The 23,729-nt window shown below is 40.5% G+C and overlaps 1 protein-coding gene across 5 annotated transcripts in view; it reads right to left on the reverse strand.

The window, feature by feature from the left end:
• Positions 1-23,729, reverse strand: part of LRRC8B (leucine rich repeat containing 8 VRAC subunit B) — an 84,895-nt gene that overhangs the window by 17,396 nt on the left and 43,770 nt on the right. For 4 of the 5 annotated variants that reach the window (XM_067043080.1, XM_067043073.1, XM_067043078.1 and 1 more), the window contains 2 exons: positions 17,607-17,709; positions 12,916-15,080 (listed from right to left, as the gene is read on the reverse strand). In XM_067043080.1, the coding sequence (XP_066899181.1) occupies positions 12,916-15,054 (2,139 nt within the window). In that variant the 5' untranslated portion in view covers positions 15,055-15,080; positions 17,607-17,709. The remainder of the gene's footprint in view (positions 1-12,915; positions 15,081-17,606; positions 17,710-23,729) is intronic. The other variant, XM_067043084.1, reaches the window with a different exon arrangement.

The following is a 23,729-nucleotide window of genomic DNA, read 5'->3' on the forward strand; positions in this document are numbered from 1 at the left end:
AGTAGCGTCAATGATCAGTCCTGTGCAACGTGCTCAGGGTTGAGAGTGCCTGCTGGTGCAAAAGGAGTGACTGAGGCAAAGAGGCTGGGAAGAGGAAAGACTTGACTCACCTGCCTTCAGTGAATGCCTGCTGGGAGCCTCATTTTGTGCCAGGTTCCCAGCTAGGTGTTGGGGATAAAGTACTGAGCAAGACAGATGGGTCTTTAAGATCCATGCAGGGTCTCTCAACCTTGGCACTGCTGACATCTGGGGTGGGATAATTCTTTTTGTGGGGCTGTCCTGTGCACTGTGGAATGTTTAGCAGCATCCCTGGCCTCTACCTACTAGATGCCAGTGCTACTCCCCTCTCTTGTTGTGACGACTAAAAACGTCTCTAGACTAATGTCTTCCGCAGGATAAAACTGGCCCCATTTGAGAAGCACTGGTCTAATGGGGGAGAGAAATATGAAACAATTATAGAAATCATTAGTCTACAACGGCTGCTAGGAAGAAGAGTGCCTTAACCAGGGCTGCATCAAGGAATCCCAATCTCCCTTCCTCATTCAGCTTCCAGGCCCCAGCAGGTGCCTTGCTTGATTGCACTGATTTCCTATTGAGTGAAGACCCTAAAGCCGCTGTCCTCATTCTCCTTCTGTCTGGCTGTCAACACTACCGTGTCTCACCCATCTTCTCTCATCTCTCTGAATTTGTGATTTTAGCTTCTTCTCAGCCCCCAGAGTACAGACAAGGGATTTCACCAGGCAATGAGAGCGAGCCTCTGGGGTTGGCCCCTCAGTTGTGTCCTAAAAGTGAGTTAAGGACTGTGGTTAGCGGCACACTTCCTGAGCGGTAAGTATCCGTCTCAGAGGCTTTCTCCCAGCAGCATCTCGCAGCTCAAGCACAGGGCCTTAACTCACGTACTGGAATTCAATTTTGCTAAAGGAAGCTGGGGAGCTGTGTTAGAGACTCAAGATTTTCTTTCAAGTCAGCAGTTTTATCTTGAAAAATCGACTTGCAAATTTTGCCTGAGCCAATAAATTTTTAAAAAAACGTTTAGATAGCATTTATTTATACTGAATTCATTTAGCATGCTCTTTCTTAAACCATATAATACATGAGCCAGAAAGGAAAAAATTTCCCCAGTGGACCACTGATTTCTTCTCAAAAATCAAAAGAAATGTTTACAGACTATCAGATGATAAACTGTATAAACAGAATGGTTTTATAGAATAAACTGTATTACATAGATTTAATAAACTATGAAATAAACTGAAAAAAAAACCTCACTATGGTTACATTATCACTCTGTATCCTAGGATTTTCTGGCAACCAAATACTTTCAACAAAATGTACTGAAGCCCCCAGAACATCCAAGGAAGGATGGTTCTCATCCTATATTCATGACTGACATTGATAATTAAATATTCCACTGTTTCTCAGAGGCTGGGACCTCATTTCAAAATTCTTTTCAGTGTCAGATTTCCTATTTTTCTGGCCATTGACACATGCTATCTCGGAACATGTCAACCTGAATCTATAAAATCCAATCATTTCAAGAAGCAAAGCTGAACATTTCCATATCTAAGTGGTAATATCAAAACCAACAAGGTGCATTACCACATAAATGATCTGCAGAAGGAACTTCTACATTATTCACCTTCTGGCTAAAGTCTTTGAGTTGCATTAAATGCAGAAATGGAGAAACTGGAAAACCTAGGTGTAAATTGGAGTGGTTTTTAAGATTTGAGGGAGGTTATTAAATCCTCCCCCTTTCCTGTGCTTCTCCGTCACATTCAACACCATCATAATCCAATTACACTTTGGCACTGGATAGAGGTGGATGCTGCCTCTTCCTCTCCCATCATCTACACAAACCACTGCTTCCCGTGGAACATCATTTGGACTGATGCATCTGAGCTGTGGGAGAAAGAGCACTAGAGCAGGAGCTGGAACATGGGTTCCATCCCAGATCCATCACTGGGAAGCTTTGGACCTCAGGCAAATTGCTCTGAGCCGCAGTTTCAGTATCAGTAAAGTGAAGGCAGTGGACTAGAACAGAGATTGGCAAAGTTTTTCTCTAAAGGAGCGGAACAGTAAATATTTTAGTTTTTGCAGGGCAAGTGGCAAAACTGAAAATATTATGTAGGTACTTACAATAACAAGAGAGAAAAAATTTCATACATTTAAGTGATGTAATTAAAAATACAATAACACAATTGAGTACAATTTCTTTGTAATACAGGCCCACTAAGGAGAACAATGCAACTTCTTCATGGACACTGAAATTTGAATTTCATATAATTTTCATATGTAATGAAATATTATTATTATTCTTTTGATTTTTTTTTTCCCCAACCACTTAAAAATTTAAAAACCATTCTTAGGTCAGGCTGTGGGAGGATCTGGCTCCCAGGCTGTAGTTTGCTGACCTCAGGACCAATGACCCATAGTGTTCCTTTCAGATACAAGAGTCTCTTAATCTATATTCCTACTTCTAAATCATAATGATTAAACCTTTCCACAGGGTTTTGTTTCTTGATTGTCCTCTCCCAACCTTTGTGTATGCTACAACCAGAGCCTCCTTTGAAGGTACTGATTCAGGCTAACTAGCACTTTCAGGCTCAAGCCTCACCTCAGCTACTATCCAATGACTCAAACTTGAACTAGACTGGTAGAATTCAAGGCACTCTCCACTCTGACCCACCTTCTAAAGGCTCTCATCTCGTATTACATCTGCCGATGCCTGTTGCAATCGTCTGGGCATGACCTCTATCCTTTCACATTTCCCCAATGTTCTCACGAACACTCTTGTCAAGAATTACCATGGAAAAGAATGCCTTGCTCAACTATGTGTGGCAAACATTGCACACCACATCTCCCTCTTGGAGAAGCACAGTCCATGTTCATATGTTAAAGTCTCTGAGGAATCCTGCAGCAAAAATAGGCTAAAAAATGTTTAATGTTTTTTTGTGATAAAACTTATTACTATACAGTGGAGTAAACTCTGGCGTGCCCTCTCAGTGAATGTCTGTCATTTAGGGGGCTGCCCCACATCTTCTATGTCCTGAGAATTCCCTACCGTATCTTGGTGGGACTCTTGGTGGGAAGCAGAGCCCACTTCCAACTAGAAGAACTGAAAACACAAGATCCTTGTGTTCCCAGATAACTTACAGCTCCAGTGTGAGCATTCTTAAGCTCTATCAGGTGCTCAGATGTGGGCCTTGTGTCATCACAAAGAAGCAGAAACCATGAAGAACCGATTCTGTGGGAGGGCAAGGGCCACAGTAGCAGCAGCATCATTTTCAGGGTAGCATTGATGCCCAGTGCTGGTATGGTCAGTGTCAAGGTATCTTCTTCATTTTACTTTTGTACTATGATTTTGGCTGCATTTCTTTTGCTGTCTAACTTTGTGCTTGATGTTTTACAAGCTTCATTCTTCAGCCTTTTCAGTGATAATATGAGATACATGACAGCCTTTCAATAAATGTCTTTTCTGCTTAACCCCAGAGTTAGTATTTGTTGCCTCCATCTATAAACTTGAAACACTGCCCAAGTCTTTAAAAAAGAAGAGTCTTATATATACACTACCAAATGTAAAATAGATAGCTAGTTGGAAGCAGCCGCATAGCACAGAGATCAGCTCCGTGCTTTGTGTCCACCTAGACGGGTGGGATAGGGAGGGTGGGAGGGAGACGCAAGAGGCGGGAGATATGGGGATATATGTATATGTATAGTTGATTCACTTTGTTATAAAGCAGAAACTAACACACCATTGTAAAGCAATTACACTCCAATAAAGATGTTTAAAAAAAAAAAGTCTTTAAAAACTGTTCTTTCAGGAATCTTTACCAACCTCCATTCCAAATGGAGGAATCAACTCACGTTTCTGAGTATATGCACATCTAAGTATTTATGCAGCAGGTTTGATGTTTTATTTTCTAATTTTTATAAATATTTTGGTCTACTTCATAGACTCATGAGAACCTTAAGGTTTCAAGAAGGAACCTTGAAATTAGTTAAATCCCTATATGAAACATGAATCCTTAATTCCCTTTAACAATATTCCTACCAAGTGGTTGACAATTTATATCTGGACAGTTTTATTAATAAGAAAATCACTTCTCCCTTCTCAAGTGTTCATTCAGTCTTTGGACAGCTTTCTGGGGAAAGATGAGAAATCTTCTCCTGCTTGTCCGAGCTCTAACACTTACAGCTACTCCCAATAAGCTTTCTTCCCTATGTAAGGTCTTCCAAATATTTGAAGACCAATATTGTGGACTATTCTTTCTTCCTTCCCTCCCCAATACTTCCTATAATTAGGATACACTATACCATCAGAGAGGAACTTTTCATCTCTCTGGTCACTGTCTTCTGAGTTCCAGTTTCTCTACATCCTTAGCAGGTTAAGTCTCTTCATAGTTTTGGTGAAAGTGTTCCTCACCCATTCAAAGGTGTCACAGCCATCATTACGGCCAAGAGGATGCTCCACAACTGCTGGCTATCACACTTCTGAGACAACACAGCCAAAGACACCATTGTACTTTGGCCATAAACTATCTTCAGCATAAGACTTTTCATATGTTACCAAGTAGCCTTCAAGACAAAATATGTCTGATACTAATACCTTGTCTCCCTTTTAGCCACAATCAAGAAGTCAGTAAACTTGGTGTCAAAGGTACCAATGATCTTAAAGTTAACATTGAACTACAGAAAGCCATTAACCTGCTCATACATTTAGATAATTCACGGCCCGCTGACAGTTTAATCAGCCACGACTTTCAAACATGTATGGAGTGGTCAGGAGGAGCTTCAAGATGGAGGAAGAGTAAGATGCAGAGATCATCTTCCTCCCCACAAATACATCAGAAATACATCTACATGTGGAACATCCCCTACAGAACACCTACTGAACGCTGGCAGAAGACCTCACACCTCCCAAAAGGCAAGAAACTCCCCACATACCTGGGTAGGGCAAAAGAAAAAAGGAAAAAAAAAGACAAAAGAATAGGGACAGGACCTGTACCAGTGGGAGGGAGCCATGAAGGATGAAATGTTTCCACACACTAGGAAGCCCCTTTGTGGGCAGAGATGGGGGTGTCGGAGCAGAGGAAGCTTCGGAGCCACGGAGGAGAAAGCAGCAACAGGGGTGCGGAGGGCAAAGCGGAGAGATTCCCGCACAGAGGATCGGTGCCGACCAGCACTCACCAGCCCGAGAGGCTTGTCTGCTCACCCGCCGGGACGGGCAGGGGCTGGGAGCTGAGGCTCAGGCTTCGGAGGTCTGACCCCAGGGAGAGGACTGGGGTTGGTGGTGTGAACACAGCCTGAAGGGGGCTAGTGCGCCACAGCTAGCCGGGAGGAAGTCTGGGAGAAAGTCTGGAGCTGCCGAAGACGCAAGAGACGTATTCTTCCCTCTTTGGTTTCCTGGTGCGCGAGGAGAGGGGATTGAGTGCCGCTTAAAGGAGCTCCAGAGATGGGCGCAAGCCACGGCTATCAGCGGGAACCCCAGAGATGCGCGTGAGACACTAAGGCTGCTGCTGCCGCCACCCAGAAGCCTGTGTGCAAGCACAGGTCACTCTCCACACCTCCCCTCCTGGGAGCCTGTGCAGCCCGCTACTGCCAGGGTCCCGTGATCCAGGGACAACTTCCCTGGGAGAACACACGGTGCGCCTCAGGCTGGTGCAATGTCACACTGGCCTCTGCTGCCACAGGCTCGCCCCGCACCTGTACCCCTCCCTCCCCATGGCCTGAGTGAGGCAGAGCCCCCGAATCAGCCGCTCCTTTAACCCCGTCCTGTCTGAGCGAAGAACAGACGCCCTCAGGTGACCTACATGCAGAGGCGGGGCCAAATCCAAAGCTGAACCCCAGGAGCTGTGCGAACAATGAAGGGAAAGGGAAATCTCTCCCAGCAGCCTCAGGAGCAGCGGATTAAATCTCCACACTCAATTTCATGTACCCTGCATCTGTGGAATACCTGATTAGACAACGAATCATCCCAAATTGAGGTGGACTTTGGAAGCAATATATATATATTTTTTTCGCTTTTTCTCTTTTTGTGAGTGTGTATGTATATGCTTCTGTGTGTGATTTTGTACGTATAGCTTTGCTTTGCTTTTCACCATTTGTCCTAGGGTTCTGTCTGTTTTTTTTTTTTTTTTTTTTTTAGTAAAGTTTTTAGCGCTTGTTATCCTTGGTGGATTTGTTTTTTGGTTTGGTTGCTCTCTTCCTTCTTTTTTTTTTTTTTTTGATTACTTAAAAATTTTTTTATTAATAATTATTTTTTTATTTTAATAACTTTATTTTATTTTATCTTCTTCTTTCTTTCTTTCCTTCTTTTTTTTTCTCCCTTTTATTCTGAGCCATGTGGATGACATGCTCTTGGTGGTCCAGCCAGGCGTCAGGGTTGTGCCTCTGAGGTGAGAGAGCCAAGTTCAGGACATTGGTCCACAAGAGACCTCCCAGCTCCATGTAATATCAAACGGGGAAAATCTCCCAGAGAGCTCCATCTCAACGTCAAGAACCAGCTCCACTCAATGACCAGGAAGTTCCAGTGCTGGACACCTTATGCCAAACAACTAGCAAGACAGGAACACAACCCCACCCATTAGCAGAGAGGCTGCTTAAAATCATGATAAGGTCACAGAAACCCCAAAACACACCACTGGACACGGACCTGCCCACCAGAAACACAAGATCCAGCCCCATCCACTAGAACACAGGCATTAGTCCCCTCCACCAGGAAACCTGCACAACCCACTGAACAAACCTTATTCACTGGGGGCAGACACCAAAAACAACTACGAACCTGCAGCTTGTGAAAAGCAGACCCTAAACACAGTAAGTTAAGCAAAATGAGAAGACAAGGAAACATACAGCAGATAAAGGAGCAAAAAAACCCACCAGACCTAACAAATGAAGAGGAATAGACAGTCTACCTGAAAAAGAATGCAGAATAATGATAGTAAAGATGACCCAAAATCTTGGAAATAGAATGGAGAAAATACAAGAAATGTTTAACAAGGACCTAGAAGAACTAAAGAGCCAACAAACAATGATGAACAACACAAGAAATAAAATTAAAAATTCTCTAGAAGGGATCAATAGCAGAATAACTGAGGCAGAAAAACAGATAAGTGACCTGGAAAATAAAATAGTGGCAATAACTACTGCAGAGCAGAATAAAGAAAGAAGAATGAAAAGAACTGAGGACAATCTCAGGGACCTCTGGGACAACATTAAACAGACCAACATTCGAATTATAGGGGTCCCAGAAGAAGAAGAGAAAAAGAAAGACACTGAGAAAATATTTGAAGAGATTATAGTTGAAAACTTCCCTAATATGCAAAAGGAAATAGTTAATCAAGTCCAGGAGGCACAGAGAGTCCCATACAGGATAAATCCAATGAGAAACACGCCACGACACATACTAATAAAACTATCAAAAACTAAATACAAAGAAAAAATATTAAAAGCAGCAAGGGAAAAACAACAAATAACATACAAGGGAATCCCCATAAGGTTAACACTGATCTTTCAGCAGAAACTCTGCAAGCCAGAAGGGAGTGGCAGGACATATTTAAAATAATGAAAGGGAAAAACCTACAACCAAGATTACTCTACCCAGCAAGGATCTCATTCAGATTTGATGGAGAAATTAAAACTTTACAGCCAAGCAAAAGCTAAGAGAATTCAGCACCGCCAAACCAGCTTTACAACAAATGCTAAAGGAAATTCTCTAGGCATGAAATGCAAGAGAAGGTAAAGACCTACAATAACAAACCCAAACCAATTCAGAAAATGGTAATAGGAACATACATATCAATAATTACCTTAAATGTAAATGGATTAAATGCTCCAACCAAAAGACACAGACTGGTTGAATGGATACAAAAACAAGACCTGTATATATGCTGTCTACAAGAGACCCACTTCAGACCTAGGGACACATACAGACTGAAAGTGAGGGTCTGGAAAAACATATTCCATGCAAATGGGAATCAAAAGAAAGCTGGAGTAGCAATTCTCATATCAGACAAAATAGACTTTAAAACAAAGACTATTACAAGAGACAAAAAAGGACACTACATAATGATCAAGGGATCAATCCAAGAAGATATAACAATTGTAAATATTAATGCACCCAACATAGAAGCACCTCAATCCATAAGGCAAATACTAACAGCAATAAAAGGGGAGATCAACAGTAACACAATCATAGTAGGGGATTTTAACACCCCACTTTCACCAATGGACAGATCATCAAAAATGAAAATAAATAAGGAAACACAAGCTTTAAATGATACATTAAACAAGATGGACTTAATTGCTATTTATAGGACATTCCATCCAAAACAACAGAATACACTTTCTTTTCAAGTGCTCATGGAACATTCTCCAGGATAGATGATATCTTGAGTCACAAATCATGCCTTGGTAAATTTAAGAAAATTGAAATCGTATCAAGTATCTTTTCTGACCACAATGCTATGAGACTAGGTATCAATTATAGGAAAAAAATCTGTAAAAAATACAAACACATGGAGGATAAACAATACGCTACTTAATAACCAAGAGATCACTGAAGAATTCAAAGAGGAAATCAAAAAATACCTAGAAACAAATGACAATGAAAACAGGACAACCCCAAACCTATGGGATGCAGCAAAAGCAGTTCTAAAAGGAAAGTTTATAGCAATACAATCCTACCTTAAGAAACAAAAAAAAAATCTCAAATAAACAACGTAACCTTACACCTAAAGCAATTAGAGAAAGAAGAACAAAAAAACCCCAAAGATAGCAGAAGGAAAGAAATCATAAAGATCAGATCAGAAATAAATGAAAAAGAAATGAAGGAAACAATAGCAAAGATCAATAAAACTAAAAGCTGGTTCTTTGAGAAGATAAACAAAATTGATAAACCATTAGCCAGACTCATCAAGAAAAAATGGGAGAAGACTCAAATCAATAGAATTAGAAATGAAAAAGGAGAAGTAACAACTGACACCACAGAAATACCAAGGACCATGATAGATTACTACAAGCAACTATATGCCAATAAAATGGAAACCTGGAAGAAATCGACAAATCCTTAGAAAGGCACAACCTTCTGAGACTGAACCAGGAAGAATTAGAATATATGAACAGACCAATCACAAGCACTGAAATGGAAACTGTGATTAAAAATCTTCCAACAAACAAAAGCCCAGGGCCAGATGGATTCAGAGGCGAATTCTATGAAACATTTAGAGAAGAGCTAACACCTATCCTTCTCAAACTCTTCCAAAATACAGCAGAGGGAGGAACACTCCCAAACTCATTCTACGAGGCCAGCATCATCCTGATACCAAAATCAGACAGAGATGTCACAAAGAAAGAAAACTACAGGCCAATATCACTAATGAACATAGATGCAAAAATCCCGAACAAAATGCTAGCAAAAAGAATCCAACAGCAAAATAAAACGATAATACACCATGATCAAGTGGGGTTTATCACAGGAATGCAAGGATTCTTCAATATACGCAAATCAATCAATGTGATACACCATATTAACAAAGTGAAGGGGAAAAGCCATATGATCATCTCAATCGATGCAGAGAAAGCTTTCGACAAATTCAACACCCATTTGTGATAAAAAGCCTCCAGGCAGCCCCCGGTCACCTTATTTTTGATAGAGGAGGCAAGAATATACACTGGAGATAAGACAGCCTCTTCAATAAGTGGTGCTGGGAAAACTGGACAGCTACATGTAAAAGACTGAAATTAGAACACTCCCTAACACCATACACAAAAATAAACTCAAAATGGATTAAAGGGCTTCCCTGGTGGCTCAGTGGTTGAGAGTCCGTCTGTGATGAGGAGGACACGGGTTCGTGCCCCGGTCCGGGAAGATCCCACATGCCGTGGAGTGGCTAGGCCCCTGAGCCATGGCTGCTGAGTCTGCACATCTGGAGCCTGTGCTCTGCAGCGGGAGAGGCCACAACAGTGAGAGGCCCGTATACAGCAAAAAAAAAAAAAAAAACAAAAGGATTAAAGACCTAAATGTAAGGCCAGACACTATCAAACTCTTAGAGGAAAACATAGGCAGAACACTCTATGACATAAATCACAGGAAGATCTTTTTTGACCCAACTCCTAGAGAAATGGAAATAAAAACAGAAATAAACAAATGGGACCTAATGAAACTTAAAAGTTTGCACAGCAAAGGAAACCAAGACGAAAAGACAACCCTCAGAATGGGAGAAAATATTTGCAAGTGAAGCAACTGACAGAGGATTAACCTCCAAAATTTACAAGCAGCTCATGCAACTCAATATCAAAAAAAACAAACAACACAATCCAATAATGGGCAGAAGACCTTAATAGACATTTCTCCAAAGAAGATATACAGATTGCCAACAAACACATGAAAGGATGCTCAACATCACTAATCATTAGAGAAACTCAAATCAAAACTATGAGGTAGCATCTCACACCAGTCAGAACTGCCATCATCAAAAAATTTACAAACAATAAATGCTGGAGAGGGTGTGGAGAAAAGGGAACCCTCTTGCACTGTTGGTGGGAATGTAAACTGATACAGCCACTATGGAGAACAGTATGGAGGCTCCTTAAAAAACTAAAAATAGAACTACCATGCGACCCAGCAATCCCACTACTGGGCATGTACCCTGAGAAAACCATCATTCAAAAAGAGTCATGTACCACAATGTTCATTGCGGCTCTATTTACAATAGCCAGCATATGGAAGCAACCTAAGTGTCTGACAGATGAATGGATAAAGAAGATGTGGCACATATATACAATGGAATATCACTCAGCCATAAAAAGAAATGAAATTGAGTTATTTGTAGTGAGGTGGGTGGACCTAGAGTCTGTCACACAGAGTGAAGTAAGTCAGAAAGAGGAAAACAAATACCGTATGCTAACACATATATATGGAATCTAAAAAAAAAAAAAAAAAAAAAAAGGTTCTGACAAACCTAGGGAGAGGACAGGAATAAAGACGCAGATGTAGAGAATGGACTTGCGGACACAGGGAGTGGGAAGGGTAAGCTGGGACCAAGTGAGAGAGTGGCATGGACATATACACACTACCAAATGTAAAATAGATAGCTAGTGGGAAGCCGCCACATAGCACAGGAAGATCAGCTGGGTGCTTTGTGACCAACTAGAGGGGTGGGATAGGGAGCGTGGGAGGGAGGGAGACACAAGAGGGAGGAGATATTGGGATATATGTGTACGTATAACTGATTCACTTTGTTATAAAGAAGAAACTAACACACCATTGTAAAGCAATTATACTCAAATTAAAAAAAAGAATGGGTTGTTCCCTCGTGGAGTAACCCTAGGCAGCACAACTGAAGGGTCTTGGGATATTATTCTTCCTACATATATTCAGAGATTGCTTAATAAAAGCATGTTAATCTGTTCACACTGGAAGAAAAAAAATTTATGGAGTGATTTAACTGTACAACAACTTGGTGAAACCAATGCCTTTCAAAAGAATTATTTATACTTTTTATTATAGGTTTAACAACAGAAAAAGTGTAACCAAAATACTAATATTAATCAACTGCATAGTTACACGACACATGATAAATCTCTAGACTTGTAGTTTTCAAAGTATATGGTCACCAGACCAGCAGCACCAACTTCACCTGAGATTTTTAGAACTGCAAACTGCAGACCAATTTACTGAATCAGAACACTGGAGTGGGGCTCAGCAATCTGTGTTTTAACAGCCACTTCAGGTAATTCTGATGTAAACTGCTAATCTAGATCAAACTTAAAGGAGTTTTCAAACCTTATAATCCTTTAAGACATGAAGATGTTTTGTTTACTGTATAATGGGTTCTATCCTTTTACATATGAATAAAGTCACAGAATTCTAAAAGTCAGTATGAATTTTGCCTCATTCCCCAACTCTCTGGTATTTTTCTAACAATCCATGGTTTCTGAAAATACTGTCTGGTGATTAATATGTTTACTAGCCAACACCATGCTTGTAGCTGTATTTAGCATGAAATATGAATTATAAAAAGTCCAGGAGATAGTACCTTTTTGGGTAGAGCAGAAGAAAATAGTTCCCATTTTTAACTAGAGGAGGATCACTTTCATCTTTTGGCAGACCTGATTTCTGACAGGTTTTTTTTCTTCTTCCCATATGGATATTACCATCATTCTCTTGCCCTTTCAGCCAGCATGATTTTTGTCTTTTTCCTCCTCCTTCACATTTTAACCTAGGAAACTACTCATTTATTTTGTTTTTTCTTGTTTCAGCAAAGTTAAGTTTTCCTTAACTTGGCTTTATTGTTGCAAATTATGGTTCATTTTTAAAGCACAGATGCTGGAAAAAGCTTCTAAGGAACCCTAGTGTTGCATTATAGAACCAGGCCTTTCATTTTGAATTGTCTTTCTAGACATGCATAGAGATTTCAAGTCTTTCTAACTGTATCACAAAAAAGACTTATGAATAATTCATGATCACAGTATTTTTAACAAAAAGTTCTCCTATGACAGATTTGGAAAGCTGAAAAGTTTTATGAAACTTTCTAAATACTTAAGACTCTTCCAAAATGAAAGCAAGCCCTGCCATAACTAATTAATTAGTTTAAAACACTTCAACTGTAATGTTTATGTAAAAAACAGAGAAAGAGGATAAAGAGAACACTTGTTGAGTACCTACTATGTGCCATGAACTGTGTCAAATGCTTATATATTTTTTCATAAAATCTCCATGACAACTTGTAAATTAGATGAAAAACTGATGCTCAGTGTTTTGATAATTTGTCCATGGTCACATGTCTAGAAGTGGTAGTCAGGCCGAGCTCAGGATGCTTAGTATGACTTAAGTCCATTATCTTTAACTACATCACGCACTGCAACAGCAGATGCTCAAATGACTGGCCAAATAAAGGGTAGAATGGATTTACTTACGTTGTTGTTGTTCACAGCGAAGTACTGCAAATTACTCAGATACTGGATTTCTTCTGGAATGAAGGTCAGGTGGTTATAGCTTAGATCCAGATAATGTAGTTTGGTGCATAGGAAAAGCTGCAGGGGCAGATTCTCAATGTTATTATGGTCCAAAGAGAGCTGCTCTAGATTAGATAATGCCCCAATCTGGGCCGGAATATAAGCTATGTTATTGTGCCACAACTTTAAGCAGGAAAGATTCTGGAGATGCTGAAAGCTAATGATCTCTTCCACAGTTTTAAGGTTATTTTCTTTGAGGTTTAACTCATGCAAATTGTTCAGACTGAAAATGGAGTGCGGAATGCGTTCCAGGTCGCAGCTGATCAGCTCCAGGCTTTTCAGATTGACCATCTTTTTCAAGTTGTTCAACACAACCAGCTTGCTCCCCTCGTTATCAAGGGACAACTTCTGCAGCGAAGGCAGGAGGTCTGTAATGACTTGTGGGATCCGGGAGATGCTGCTCTTCAAGTAGAGGGTCCTCAGGTTTTTCAAGTCCTGAAAGCCCTCCAACTGCATGGTACTCACCTGCTCAGGTAGAACACAACCTGACAGGTAAAGTTCCTTGAGATTCTTCAGATGAAATACCCAGCGTGGAATTTTCCCCATTTCAGTAAATTTCAGGCGGAGGATTTTCAAATTCTCCTCTAGAAAGGCCAGGGCAGGATGGTCGACCACCAGAGATGAATGGTACACGTGGAGCTCCTTGAGGTTGACCAGCTGCGAGACTGCAGAAGGCAGCTTGACCTCCGGGATCAGCTCCAGGCTTAGCACTTCAATTTCTGTCAGCTCAAAGACATTGTCTGGAAGACCGTTTAGCATGAAAAGATGCAGCTCTATCTTGTCCTGGGAATTTTTCACAAGCTTACTTTTCAGTTTCTCGACCGTCCATTCGTTGTTGAGGTTGATCTGTTTCAGTTTGTTCTCACTGACCTCCGACAGGAATATGGAGAAGCGTTTGGAGTAAAGAGGATCATACTGATCAGCCAGATGGAGAATGAAGGCGAAGTCATTCTTGACATCCGGGATGTCACTGTAGTTGCTTTTTTCTCTCAGCGCCTCAAAAGAATATTGCTTCAGAGAACTCCGCAGCATCCACCACAAGCTGTAGGAGGAGGTAAGACCATAAAGTATAACCAAGATGACATAAAATGAAGCCAGGACCTTAAATATTTCTGCCAAGGAGTAGACACACTGGTAGCGCTTATATCCAGTAAAAGCCTGCACATCCACTAAACAGTCAATTTCAAGAGTAATGTAGGTTAAAAAATACGGAACATAAGTTATGATGAGGACAAACAAAATGACTTTGACTATTATCTGCTTCAGATACACTCTATAAATGATATCCTTCTGTTCCACGTGCATGCGGAACCTTTTCACTTTTTCAAAGATGGCTTTGGCCTGTTCGCCCTCCTTCTTGTCCAGGACGCTAGAAGTTGGGCTTTCTATGCCAGCTGACTCTAAGCCAGGCTGTGGGTAGGGCAATGACTGCTTGTTGGAATCAACGTCAGCTGAGCACCCTGAGGAAGAAAGCAAAACCTTGGACTTGGAGAGTGTCAGGGGCCTCACTGACTGCTCAGCCACCGTCTCTGACAGGGCACGGGTGGTCCATGGAGAATCGAAGCACTTGTGAAGGATGGCCACAAAATGCTCGAGCCTGGAACTGGTACTGGGGTAGTGCAGCCAAAAGTTGCTGCAGGCTGCAAAGATGAGCGTGTGCAAGAGCACCAGGTAGGGAAAGAACTTTGCGAACCAGTGGAGCTGCTTCTCATAACAGACGGCGTCGATGTAGGAGTACTGCTGTCGGTGGAGGTCATTCTGGATTCTGAGGGGGAGCGGAAGTGGCGTCCCGGGATCGGAGGATGTGTTCACGCTGGCTTTCAGGATGTCCCAAGGCACGGCGCAGTGATTGTCGAATTCCACCTTACATGGAAGACAGCACAGAACCCTGCTCTGTGTGAGCTGGAGGGCTCCAGCCAGCACGGCCACCAGCAGCATGATCAGGGTGATGTAATACCAAAAGACGTCCCACCACGGTTTTAGGATGTGATAAGACGACTGGGCGTCTGCTAAACATTTTAGCTCTGTTAGTGTAATCATGACTTTCCCTTGTAGGAGGACAGAAACTGGAAGAGGAAAATAAAAGAAAAACCACTGAAGCAAGTACCCCAAATAAGCTTAAACTCTAAGGCTTGTACATAACCAAGTAGGATTTAGCTCAGGGGCAAAACCTGGGAAGCAGGGCTGATGATTAAAAGGTATCAAAGTTTCCTGGTTTCATTCGAAACCTTAGGCTATGCCAACTGAGCACTGTAAAGTCCCTTAGATGAGAGACCATTTGGTGACAGCCAGATTGGATCTGTAAAGGTATTTATTTGGTGCAGGACGTGAAGCAACTATCTAGTTTCCTCCTGCATCTTCACTTCATGTTAAGCTACTAAAAACCAGAAGCTGAATTTTCTTCAATCAACATTAGGAAAACTTGTTCTTATGCTACTAATTTCTAACAGCCACATTTTGTACCTTCCAAATGGTCTGAATAAGCTCTTTTTCACATTCCACTCCCAAGTCTGAAGCATCGGTTACAGCCTAAGAGTTTTGTTTCAACCGTGACAAGGAACTTCCTCTGAGCAAGCACTGCTTTATAAAATTATCCCTTAGGATTAGAGGGATGTACCAATTCTATGTTCAGAACAAATTGTGATTTAATACATTATCTCCTTTCCCCCCCAAGCTCTTGCTTTGTAACTTATGTTCGCAACCAACTTAGAATATTTAAAAGCTGGCACAAAATGGTAATGGCTTAAAAAACGGATGGGGAAGGAAGCCCCAGTTGCAACTCTGTGGAAGGGACTCTCTCTCACGTTTAATGTTTTGATGGCAAAGTACTAATAGTATAAATGATTAAGGGCACATGCTATTATTATTTCTGCCTTCAGAGAAACAAGGTGGATTTTGTATTTTCATATTTAAAGTATTCAGACAATGCTCTTTACAGAAATGATTTATATAGTATTTAGCCTTACCTAAATCATTTAAAAAATTGTTAACTAGTAAAATCCAGACCACCTATAAGATGGCACAGAGTAAGACAGATAAAAGGAAATATTTGGATTTATAACAATTCTGGTTAAAAAAAAATCACAGTAGCATGGTCATCTTTGCTGGTGGTTCAGCTGCAACCTTCATCCACGGACTTCTCTTGCACTTTTTTGAGTCTTAAGTCTTATCATCTTCCCTGGGTCTGAGTTTCTCTCTCTAGATACCTAGTACTGGTAGCACCCCCAAGAAAAACTGTTTTGCTCTCATTAGTCTTCCTTCAAGGGACTGGTATCCTGACTTGAACCCTAGAATACCATTACAGAGGCTCTGATACCTATGAATAAGTATCTTTTCTTTTGCTGGTCAGCCCTAACATATTCCTGACTATCTGAACCTGAACCCTATACCTTCATGCTCTCCCCTCCTTGCTAAGGCATCCCAGGATCCTTGATTTTAACTACTAGCCTGGAGCACCACTTTCCACCTGCATCCTCTCTGGCCATGATCATACTATATGGATTCAACTTCCTCTTAGGACCTATGGCTTGATTAAATAATTTTCCAGGGCTTCCCTCCCTTACTCTAGTTTAGTGGGTCTATTTCTCACTCTCAACTCCTCCCTTTCTGCTTCAATCCACTGCAGTTAATCATAACTGTGTGTCAAGACAAGACAAAAACCAAAAACAAGAGGATTATATGCGACAGATAGAAAGTCTGGGCTTAGACCCCAAAATACCATCAACATGATGGGAGGAAAGGAGGGCAGAAAACATTACTGGATGAACATGTGAAAAATACCTAAGGATTTTAGTTGACATGAATGCACGCATTAAGCTAATTGTGTCATAGCTATTATGCAAAATATAGCTATATGCTAAATATAGCTATATGCTAAATATAGCCATAATATGACTATAATCTGTGGCCATATTAAATCATGAACCCAGATAAAGGGGCAACAGTCCTTCTGTGTCTGCCTGGTAAGATCACACCTGGAACCTAACATTCAGTCATAGGTTAAAGACTAATTGGGCAACAAAATAATCAGGAGCTACTTGTCTACGAACCATTTCCTATGGAGGAACACAGGTAACCGATGATATTCAGCTGAGATAAAAGATGACTAGGGGAACCTGAGAATTTATCTTTACATTTTTGCAGGACTACCTCTTGGATTAAAGAATAAGTGGATTTGTTCTAGAGGCAGAATTAGGTGGGTGCACATTTTAGAAAGTGACATTTTGATTTAATTTGTAGTGAAACATCCATAGAAATAGTTCTGAGAAATAGTTCAGGCCCTTCTCCTACCAGGGCTGAGCTGAGTAAGATGACCATCCATCAAGGATGTTGCAAAGGAATTTCTTGTAATGGATAAAGAAAGTGAATGAGATCATCTCTAAGGGCTCTGCCAGCTCAAAGTCTATGGCTTTATTTGTCCCCTCAAAGATGCTGGGAGTTATATTCATTTCAGATACACAACTGAAATTATAGAAAAATGTAAACACAAACAGCTCTAACAATAAGGGTATTGACAGACAGCACATATTTATTCAACAAAGAGCACAAGTCAACATTGGCCAAAACAATATACTTTAAATATTTATACTTACTATAATGAAAAAAAATGAATCCAATAAGTTGACTGTGCTTCAGTCAGGAGGCCTACACCTTTTGAAATTTCTTAGACACACCATCTCTGTGATTGTCTTCATTCTGTGAGAAAGTATAGATATCTTGAAATAGCTGTGGTCATCCAAACAAACAAAATTGGAGATACTGTCGTTAGAGACCCTCTCCATCATAAGACATTACATGGCAAGTGGATTTTCATAGACCAGTTTACTTTTCACTCTGGGAGACATTCTGGCAAAGCTATTTATATAAGACCCCATCCACATACCAGATTGCACTCAGCCTCTGAATTTCCTTAACTTACAGAGAAGTTTCTACAGAAATTTAGACGTTAACTTATTTTAAAATGCTGTATCTACAACACTTAGATGAACACTTAGCTTCTTCCAAGCAGTCTCCATATGCTAATTTCGCTCATTCAATCCTCATACACAGTTGGTCTTATTTGCATTCATCAGATGGCCTGTCAAACCATATAATTTCTGCACTTTATCATACATCTATCCAAATGAGAATCAGTGCTCTTAAAATTTAGCCTACTGATTCATTAAATATAGTTACAAGTCAATAACTTTTTAAGACACAGCTCAGAAATATGACTGAAATTCTCTGAAATTATGACATTATTAAATGTAGCTACCCTTTATATTAAAACCTGGACAGTTTTTTGTTTCTTACCTTATAGGTTAATAAAAGTCATTTTTAGCATCTACTTCAATCATTTGCAATAGCTTAAATTACATATATACTGATTAGTTTGAAATGTGAGAACATTCTAAAACACACAAAATTTTTTTTAGTTGGGTGTGAAAATTGCATTTTTTAGTGCCTATGTATCCTCTGAAAACTTGTTGAGAAGGTTTATATATTTGCCTGGAAGATACAATCCTTTTTTGGTTTATTAAGTACTCAAAATCCTGCTCAGAGTACTGACCCCAAATTGTATTTAAGGTATTTTTAGCAATACTCTTGCAACCTTGTCATTTTCAAAGATCAAAGAGTTAGCATGTCTGAAATTTACTTTGGATTTACCAATCCATGTGTAAAGCCTTCTTTATAATTACTACTGAAGATCAAATTATTTTGCAGGCCAGAAAACACAGTTAGTGTGTGACAACTCAGCATGTATTAATTCATACTTAGCACCACTGGAATATGAGTTTCTTATTCACAATTCATTTTTAAAAGACTGACAACATACGATACACAACTGCATTTATGTGTAGTTAAGCACAATAAAGACATTTGATCTGTGAAACATTTTACATATTCTTCCACTGCATTACATCTGTAATGTGTCAGGGAAGAATTTATTGCATAACTCCAGAATGCTACCCAGCTGTCATGATACTTCCTGCACAATACAGTTTCCTTTAGATATTGCAAATATATTTTCTACTTTAAGCACAAAAAGAAAGAAGAGTCACAAACCTCCAACTACAGTAATATTTTAAAATAATCAGAATGAGAAACTACTATAACTAACCTGTTAGTGAACCACAACTGACTACAAGTTCGCCATACTTATTCTTTTTCTTATTTTTATTTTATTTATTTACTTATTATTATTATTTTTTATTTGGCTGCGTTGGGTCTTCGTTGCTGCATGTGGGCTCTTCTCTGGTTGCAGCGAGCAGGGCTTACTCTTCATTGTATTGTGGGGGCTTCTCCTGTTGTGGAGCACGGGCTCTAGGTGTGTGGGCTTCAGTAGTTGTGGCATGTGGGCTCAACAGTTGTGACTCATGGGCTCTAGAGCACTGGCTCAGTAGTTGTGGTGCATGAGCTTAGTTGCTCCACGGCATGTGGGATCTTCCTGGACCAGGGCTTGAACTCATGTCCCCTGCATTGGCAGGTGGATTCTTAACCACTGCACCACCAGGGAAGCCCTGCCATATTTATTCTAACTGAGAATTATTTGTAAAGAATTTTTCCTGTTCATCTCTTTAAGAATTATAAACTTTTCCTCTAATCATCTAATTCAGATTTCCTTTCATGAGTTCCTTGTCAATAAGAGAACAAATAAAAATCTGTTATTAATAATCTAATGTTTTCCTACTTTCAAAGCACTTTCATTTACATTAATTTGTTTCACACCTACAATAAACCATTAAGATAAATATTATTCTTCACATTTTATAAACATGGAAAATAAGGCAGGCCCAAAGGAGTTATCTCGTCCAAGGTGACGAAACTGGCAAGAAATAGTAACAACTAGAACCCAGGTCCTCAGGCTAAAATTTCAGGCCTGGTCCACACCAGACCACACTGTCCAGACCATTTAATCCAATTAAGCCAGTCTGAGTTCTTTCAAAAGCTAAAAAAAAAAAGTTGAATATTTAACTCCCTCCCCTAATTGCAATGGACTGAATGTTTGTGTCCCTGAAAAATACATATTTTGAAATCCTAAGCCCTCAATGTGATAGTATGAGGAGGTGGGGCCTTGGGAGGTGATTAGGTCATGAGGGTGGAGCCCTCGTGAATGGGATTAGTGCCCTTATAAAGGGGACCAGAGAGCTCTCCTGCCCCTTCCACTATGTGAGGAAACAGCAAGAACGTGGCCATCTATGAACTAGGAAGTGAGTTCTCATCAGATACTGAATCTGCTGGTGCCATGATCTTAGACTTTCCAGACTCCAGAAACTGTGAGAAATAAATGTTTGTTGTTTAAGTCATCCAGTCTGTGGTAGTTTGCTATAGCAGCCTGAAGGGACAAAGACATCAACTTATCCCAACATCTGCATTATAACTGGGTTCCATTTTAATCTTTGAAAGACAAGGATACAAAGGATATAGCTTTTCGCATTGTCTCCATTTATATACTATATAATCTGCTTTCTCAGCTAGACTTTTTCTACTGAACATTTTCCACTGAACGACTTAAGACTTTATATAAATATACAGCATCTGGATTTAATGATGTATGAAAAGTCTCAAGCATTCCTATATGTTAAATGATGTTAATTTTTCTAATTGAAGTGCTTAACTGGAGAGTTAGAGCATAGCTGTCCTTTGCCGTTACAAAATTTAATACTGTTTGTGTGTCCAGGAAATTTTTTCCAGACCATATTTTTGCAAACAATGAGGATCCAATCCAAATCAGATCTCTATTTCTAATATACAAATGCACTAAATCAGTTCAAAGAAACAATGTTAAAAGTAAAGGATTTTATGCTCCTAATCCCATTCCTTTAGCTTTTAAACCTTGTTAAAAAATCATAAAAGCTTTTCAAAGCACATGAATTCATCTGACAATCTCACCCCAAAGTCCCTAAGACGGGAACAACAACACTCAAGTTAGCCAGTCTTTACTTCCCACTAGTCCTTGTTTTACTTTGAAAGCATTTCCAAAACAACCAGTGAAAAAATAAACAAATGATGATCAGATGGTATTTAGAGTCATTGTATGATGAGAACTGGATGCTACTTCAAAGCCCTCTGTCTCTGGCCCCAGGCAGGGACACAGCCAAACAATACAGAACGGGGTTCCTCTATACTACTCTCACTGAAAATTGATTTTAAAATCGCCTTACATCCTTTCAAAATGCTTAGTCCTACTTCTCATCAAGATGTTTCTTGGGTCTGGGCTTCCCTGGTGGCGCAGTGGTTAAGAATCCACCTGCCAATGCAGAGGACACAGGTTCGAGCCCTGGTCCAGGAAGATCCCACATGCCGCAGAGCAACTAAGCCTGTGCACCACAACTACTGAGCCTGTGCTCTAGAGCCCACAAGCCACAACTACTGAGCCCGCCTGCCACAACTACTGTCGCCCGCGTGCCTAGAGCCTGTGCTCTGCAACAAGAGAAGCCACTGCAATGAGAAGCCCGCGCACCACAACGAAGAGTAGCCCCTGCTCTCCGCAACTAGAGAAAGCCCGCATGCAGCAATGAAGATCCAATGCAGCCAAAAATAAATAAATAAAAATAAATAAATATATTGAGAAAAAAAGATGTTTCTTGGGTCTAACATATATCTAACTGCAATTTTTTTTGTCTTTCTTTTTTTTGTTTGTTTAACATCTTTATTGGAGTATAATTGCTTTACAATGGTGTCTTAGTTTCTGCTTTATAACAAAGTGAATCAGCTATACATATAATATATACCCATATCCCCTCCCTCTTGTGTCTCCCTCTCACCCTCCCCATCCCACCCCTCTAGGTGGTCACAAAGCACCGAGCTCTTTGAGTTCTCTCCCTGAGAAACGATGCATTAGTATCCAGGATTAATTTGCTCCTTTGCTTTATACTATTATAAATAACCCCCTGAACCACTCTTCAGAAAACTGATGACAATTACTTAGCATTTCTCAAGCACTTAAATGATCACTAGGCAGACACTAGTTTTGAGATCTAGAAGGGAACTAGGTAGGATTCATCTAGTAAAGTGTTTGTCTAACATCAATATTCATAAGTCACTGGAGAGCTTATGAAATCACAATGTGATAGGTCCCACCCTTGGAGTTTCTGATTCATTAGGTCTGCATTAGGCCACAAGAATGTGTATTTCTAACAAATTCCTAGTTAATGTTGATGTTGCTGGTGCAGAGACCACTTTTTGAGAATCACAAACCTAAGACAGTGGTTCTCAAATTTGGCTTCACATTAGAATCACCTGGGGCACTTTTATAAGAAACTTAAACCCAGGGCCACTCTTTTTTTTTTTTTTTTTCGGTATGCGGGCCTCTCACTGCTGTGGCCTCTCCCGTTGCGGAGCACAGGCTCCGGACGCGCAGGCCTAGCGGCCATGGCTCACGGGCTTAGTTGCTCCGCGGCATGTGGGATCTTCCCGGACCAGGGCACGAACCCGTGTCTCCTGCATCGGCAGGCGGATTCTCAACCACTGCGCCACCAGGGAAGCCCCCAGGGCCACTCTTAAAGAACACTTTAGCCGGTCTAGGTGAGGCCAGCAATTTTTTTTTTTTTTTTTCAAATCTCCCAGGAGAAAGCTCACAAGATAGACTGGCAATGAAGTATCTGGGGCAAGTGCCTACCTTTTAAGTCTTCCTGAAGTTTCAGATGTCTAGAGTGCTCCCCCTCCCCACAAACTACAAAGTAACAGCTACCATCAACTACAGGAACCTTCAGAGACTCAGGTGTAAGGTAGGGGAATATTGAGTCACTGAACTAGAGAGATTTGCCGGATGGATTTGAGGAGAAGGATTAGAAACAAGGGGGTGGCTGAAAGGCTATTTCAATCACATGGGCCAGAAATAATACGGAAAACTTTTGTAATATATTTGAAAAGAAAGCAGTGAATGAAATAGTCACTGTAGATGAAAATTCAATGCCACTTAGCAACATCAAATGTCCTAAGAGAGGTCCATGGAGAAACAGGGTCAAAGGATTCCAATTCTGATCCTGTGGTATTATAGGATCTTCCACAGTTTATAGCACATAGTGTAGAGTAAGTATTTGTACAATAAATAACTGAACGTATAGACATGCAGAAGGCAGAAGAATATTACGTTCACATATTAGGTAGGGTGTATCTAAGATGATTAAGCCTTTCTACAGAGAGGCTAGAACTTGGAAGCATATAGATGGGAAGGAGTTTGGCTAACTATTCTGCATATTCCAAACCTAAATAGCTTAAAAATAGTTTTATTTCTTGTGATTCTGTGGATGGTTCTTTTATTTCCTGGTGTTGGCTGGCACAAAGATGGCTGTAAGGTCCAAAATGTCCTCATTCATCAGGTTGGTAGCTGGTGCTGACTGCTGGCTGGTACTTTGTGTGAGACTTCTTGTGGCTGTTTGAGTGTCCTCACATAGCTTGGTGGTTGGGTTCTAAAATAGTGCGTTCCAAGCAAAGAGGTAAAACCTGCAGTTCTTTTATGGGATAGCTCTCAAAGCTACACGGTGTCATGTCCACTATATTCTATTGGTCAAAGGAGTCAGGTACCAGCCCAGATTCAAGGAGGCAAATGCCTCCTCTCAGTGGGAAAAGTGGCAAAGAATGTGCAGCCGTGTTTAATCCACTGCAGTCTACTCTCTGCCCACAAATGATTTACATTCCTCCCACATGAAAGCCTCACCCTCTGCCAAGTCCCCCAAGAGTTTCATTCTGCTGTGGCATCAAGTTCAGGCTTTAAGTCTAGGATCTTGTCA

The sequence above is a fragment of the Kogia breviceps genome, chromosome 1 (assembly GCF_026419965.1).
Source record: "Kogia breviceps isolate mKogBre1 chromosome 1, mKogBre1 haplotype 1, whole genome shotgun sequence".
In the NCBI taxonomy this organism is placed as follows: domain Eukaryota; kingdom Metazoa; phylum Chordata; class Mammalia; order Artiodactyla; family Physeteridae; genus Kogia; species Kogia breviceps.